Below are 4,085 nucleotides of genomic sequence, written 5' to 3'. Positions count from 1 at the left end.
TTTGTCTTGTAAAGTTGAGTTCATAAGTAAGCCTTTTGTCTCTTGAAGTAACTTCACAAGACAAACTTACAACATTACGAGATAAATGAGATAGTCTGTTGTTTGTCTCGTAAAATTATAAGTTTGTCTTGTGAAATTACTTCATGACACAAAAGATAGAAATGAACTCAACTTTACAAGACAAAAGATTGACTTGTGTATCTCGTAAAGTTGAGTTCATTTTTATCATTTGTCTCCTGAAGTAACTTCACAAGACACAACAGTGAGAAGTTTGTAAATTAGCTTGAAAGCTCTTTGTCGTTTGTCTTATAATATTGTAAGTTTGTCTCATGAAATTACTTCACGAGATGTACTTCACGAGACAAAATACATAAATGAACTCAACTTTACAAGAGACAAAAGTCAATCTTTTGTCTCGTAAAGTTGAGTTCATTTCTATCTTTTGTCTTGTGAAGTAACTTATAACTTTACGAATAAACAACAAACTATCTCGTTTGTCTTGTAATGTTGTAAGTTTGTCTTAGAAAGTTACTTCACGAGATAAAAGACCTATTTACGATCTCAATTTTACAAGACAAACGACTATTTTTCAACATAAAAAAATAAAAGACTACTTTTCAACATACCAACCTCTTTTGGAACTATAAAAAATGAAAGGAATTATTCCACTAGGACCCTCTAGAAAATATTATTCCTCTGAAATTAGGACCCTGTAAAATATTTCTATCTTGGAAATAAAATGTGAAATTGAAAATTGAAGTTTCTAATGTAAGACATGTGAGTTAGGTAACTTGGGTGATTTCATATTTTATGGCAATTGAATGATTATTTATTGAGGAGCAAAATGGTATTTTCATATGGTGTGTCTCTTTTCTTAAAAGATGGAAAAGAGGTTCAAAAGTAGATTTTAAAATTGGGGTTATTTTTAATTGGAAAAAAAATTGAGTCAAAATCCACAACTTTTGGTTGATAATATGATGAACCATGTTGGCGACTTTTGAAAGTTCGCGTTGTTCCCTTGAGAACAGCCGAAACTATGTAACACCGAAACAGAGGAATTGGTTCGAATCTACTGAATGAAGCTTTGCAGAAGAATTCGGATTTGCTTACTTGACTAAATGCAATCCCAATTCACAAAAACCAAGCTATTACGTGCAATCAACAATGTTGTAGCTTCTACAACTAACCCTCGTGCAGCGGAGCAGAACTGTTTAGCCCTGCTTCAGGCCTGTAACGCGTTGCCGAAGCTCACCCAAATCCATACCCACATTCTCAAATTGGGCCTCCACAACAACCCGCTCGTTCTCACCAAATTCGCCTCCATTTCTTCTCTTATTCATGCTACTGATTATGCTGCCTCTTTCTTGTTCTCTGCTGAAGCTGATACTCGGCTTTACGATGCGTTTCTTTTCAATACCCTCATCAGAGCCTATGCCCAAACTGGTCACTCGAAGGATAAAGCCTTGTCTTTGTATAGTATAATGCTTCACGATGGGATTTTGCCTAATAAGTTCACTTACCCATTTGTCTTGAAGGCTTGTGCTGGTCTTGAGGTTTTGAATTTGGGTCAATCGGTTCATGGGTCGGTGGTGAAGTTCGGGTTTGATCGTGATATTCATGTTCAGAACACTATGATTCATATGTACTCCTGTTGCGCCGGTGGGATCAATTCTGCCCGGAAGGTGTTTGATGAGATGCCCAAGTCAGATTCTGTGACTTGGAGTGCGATGATTGGTGGGTATGCTCGAGTAGGGCGCTCTACTGAAGCCGTGGCCTTATTTAGGGAGATGCAAATGGCCGAGGTTTGCCCAGATGAGATCACTATGGTTTCCATTCTCTCTGCTTGTACTGATTTGGGTGCCCTTGAACTTGGGAAATGGATTGAAGCTTATATAGAGAGACAAGGAATTCATAAACCAGTAGAGGTTAGTAATGCACTTATTGACATGTTTGCAAAGTGTGGTGATATTAACAAAGCATTGAAGTTGTTTAGAGCTTTGAATGAGAAAACAATAGTTTCCTGGACTTCTGTTATTGTTGGCATGGCAATGCATGGCCGTGGTCAAGAGGCCATTTGTTTGTTTGAGGAGATGATAGTTTCTGGTGTTGCTCCAGACGATGTCTCCTTTATCGGCTTGCTTTCTGCTTGTAGCCATTCGGGACTAGTAGAAAGAGGTAGAGAATATTTCAGTTCTATGATGAAGAAATACAAGCTTGCTCCTAAGATAGAACACTACGGATGCATGGTGGATATGTATTGCAGGACTGGACTAGTGAAGGAGGCTCTCCAGTTCGTACATAACATGCCGGTCGAGCCAAATCCCGTAATCTTACGAACACTAGTCAGTGCCTGCCGTGGTCATGGTGAATTCAAGCTTGGAGAAAAAATCACCAAACTGCTAATGAGACATGAGCCTTTGCATGAATCAAACTATGTCTTGCTCTCTAACATTTATGCAAAAATGCTTAGTTGGGAGAAGAAGACCAAAATTAGAGAGGTGATGGAAGTGAAAGGCATGAAAAAGATTCCAGGGAGCACCATGATTGAGATTGATAATGAAATCTATGAATTTGTTGCTGGAGATAAGTCTCATAAACAGTATAAAGAAATCTATGAAATGGTGGATGAGATGGGGAGAGAAATGAAGAAATCTGGATATCGTCCTTCGACATCGGAGGTTTTACTCGATATCAACGAAGAGGACAAAGAAGATACTTTGAATAGGCATAGTGAAAAACTAGCTATTGCATTTGGTCTTCTTAGTACTCCACCAGGAACTCCGATTCGAATCGTAAAGAATTTGCGAGTTTGCAGCGATTGCCACTCCGCGTCAAAGTACATCTCTAACATTTATAATCGTGAAATCATAATGAGAGACCGCAACCGGTTTCACCACTTCAAGTCTGGGCTGTGCTCATGTGGAGATTTCTGGTGAAGTTATAATAGCACCAAATGAGTACGAAACAGGCAATTGGTAGTGGTTCAGATTCATCAATGCTCTGCATCCATTATGCAGCTGAGGGCATTACTTATTAAAACTTGGAAGAATATTTCAAAGATGCAATTGGTAATGTTTCGTATTCCCTACGCTTGAGACAAAGCTCAGCCCCATTTGGCGCCAATATGCTTGAGAACTTCAAATTCAACCGAAAAAGAAAATCAGCTGCTTTTGCTTGAAAGTGTTCACTTATCTATGCTGCAAGTAAAATGGGAAGCTAGCTTCCTTGGCGAACAGCTTGATCTTGAAGGCGATCGAACTAGCAACGTGGTAAAGCTCAACATATCTTCAACTCCATCCGACAAGATCTTTTAAGTCATCATAGTTTATGCTTAAAGATTATATATTTTGATTCTTCCAAGTCATGGACTTTTCAATCCAATCTGAATTACAGGCATGTGAAGTTTTACTCTTATTCTCAATCATTAAGGAACTCCCAACAAGCATAGGATGCAAAGAGGGGTGGGCTTAGCCCGGTGATGTCATGACTTTTAAGTTGTGTGATGGAGATTGAATCATCGACTTTTGAGATGGTAGTTTAGTTTTTGTCTATTAAGTTTTGTTTGAATTGACTAAATAATGTTATGGCGATATGATTTTTAAACATGTTAGTCTTGGGAAATTGATTTACTATAAAGTCTGGAGTTAAAAGGGAATGGATCTTCCTTTTTTACACTATGTTTATAGAAAATTTATAAAGGTAGCTTTTACTTAAGTACTTAATTAGCCAATCATCCCCTAAATTATTAAATACATTTCCGAGGTAATTGATGGATGTAGACCTTTTTTTGGCATTTTACATTGATTAGTGGAATCTTTTTTGCATTATTTTAGGGTGGTTATGTATAAAATCCATTATCAACAGGTGTCTGGTGGCTCATGCATAGATATTTAAATAAATATGGGACATTTTAATAGAATATACTCAAAATAAGTCTAGATTAAATGCAAAATTCTATTTTTGTATATGTCACAGCGGAACCCACATGTTCATTTCACCCATAAACAGTTCTATTCTTTTACTTTAATTTTTGGAGCCTTGCAATTTAGTTTTCAATCTTTTTTTTTTTTTTAATTTGTGTAAAT

At 37.1% G+C, this 4,085-nt stretch overlaps 1 protein-coding gene across 1 annotated transcript; it reads left to right on the top strand.

Annotated features, from left to right (window-relative positions):
* Positions 1–954: 954 nt before the first annotated feature.
* On the top strand, positions 955–3,750 carry LOC120075101 (pentatricopeptide repeat-containing protein At4g21065-like). The gene is made up of 2 exons (XM_039028273.1): positions 955–3,269; positions 3,394–3,750. The coding sequence occupies exon 1, from the start codon at positions 1,119–1,121 to the stop codon at positions 2,934–2,936; it is 1,818 nt and encodes a 605-aa protein (XP_038884201.1). The 5' UTR covers positions 955–1,118; the 3' UTR covers positions 2,937–3,269; positions 3,394–3,750.
* Positions 3,751–4,085: the final 335 nt, after the last annotated feature.

This window comes from Benincasa hispida, chromosome 4 (assembly GCF_009727055.1).
Source record: "Benincasa hispida cultivar B227 chromosome 4, ASM972705v1, whole genome shotgun sequence".
In the NCBI taxonomy this organism is placed as follows: Eukaryota; Viridiplantae; Streptophyta; class Magnoliopsida; order Cucurbitales; family Cucurbitaceae; genus Benincasa; species Benincasa hispida.
Note: the sequence above shows the minus strand (reverse complement) of the source record. Positions and strands in the feature narration are given on the sequence as shown.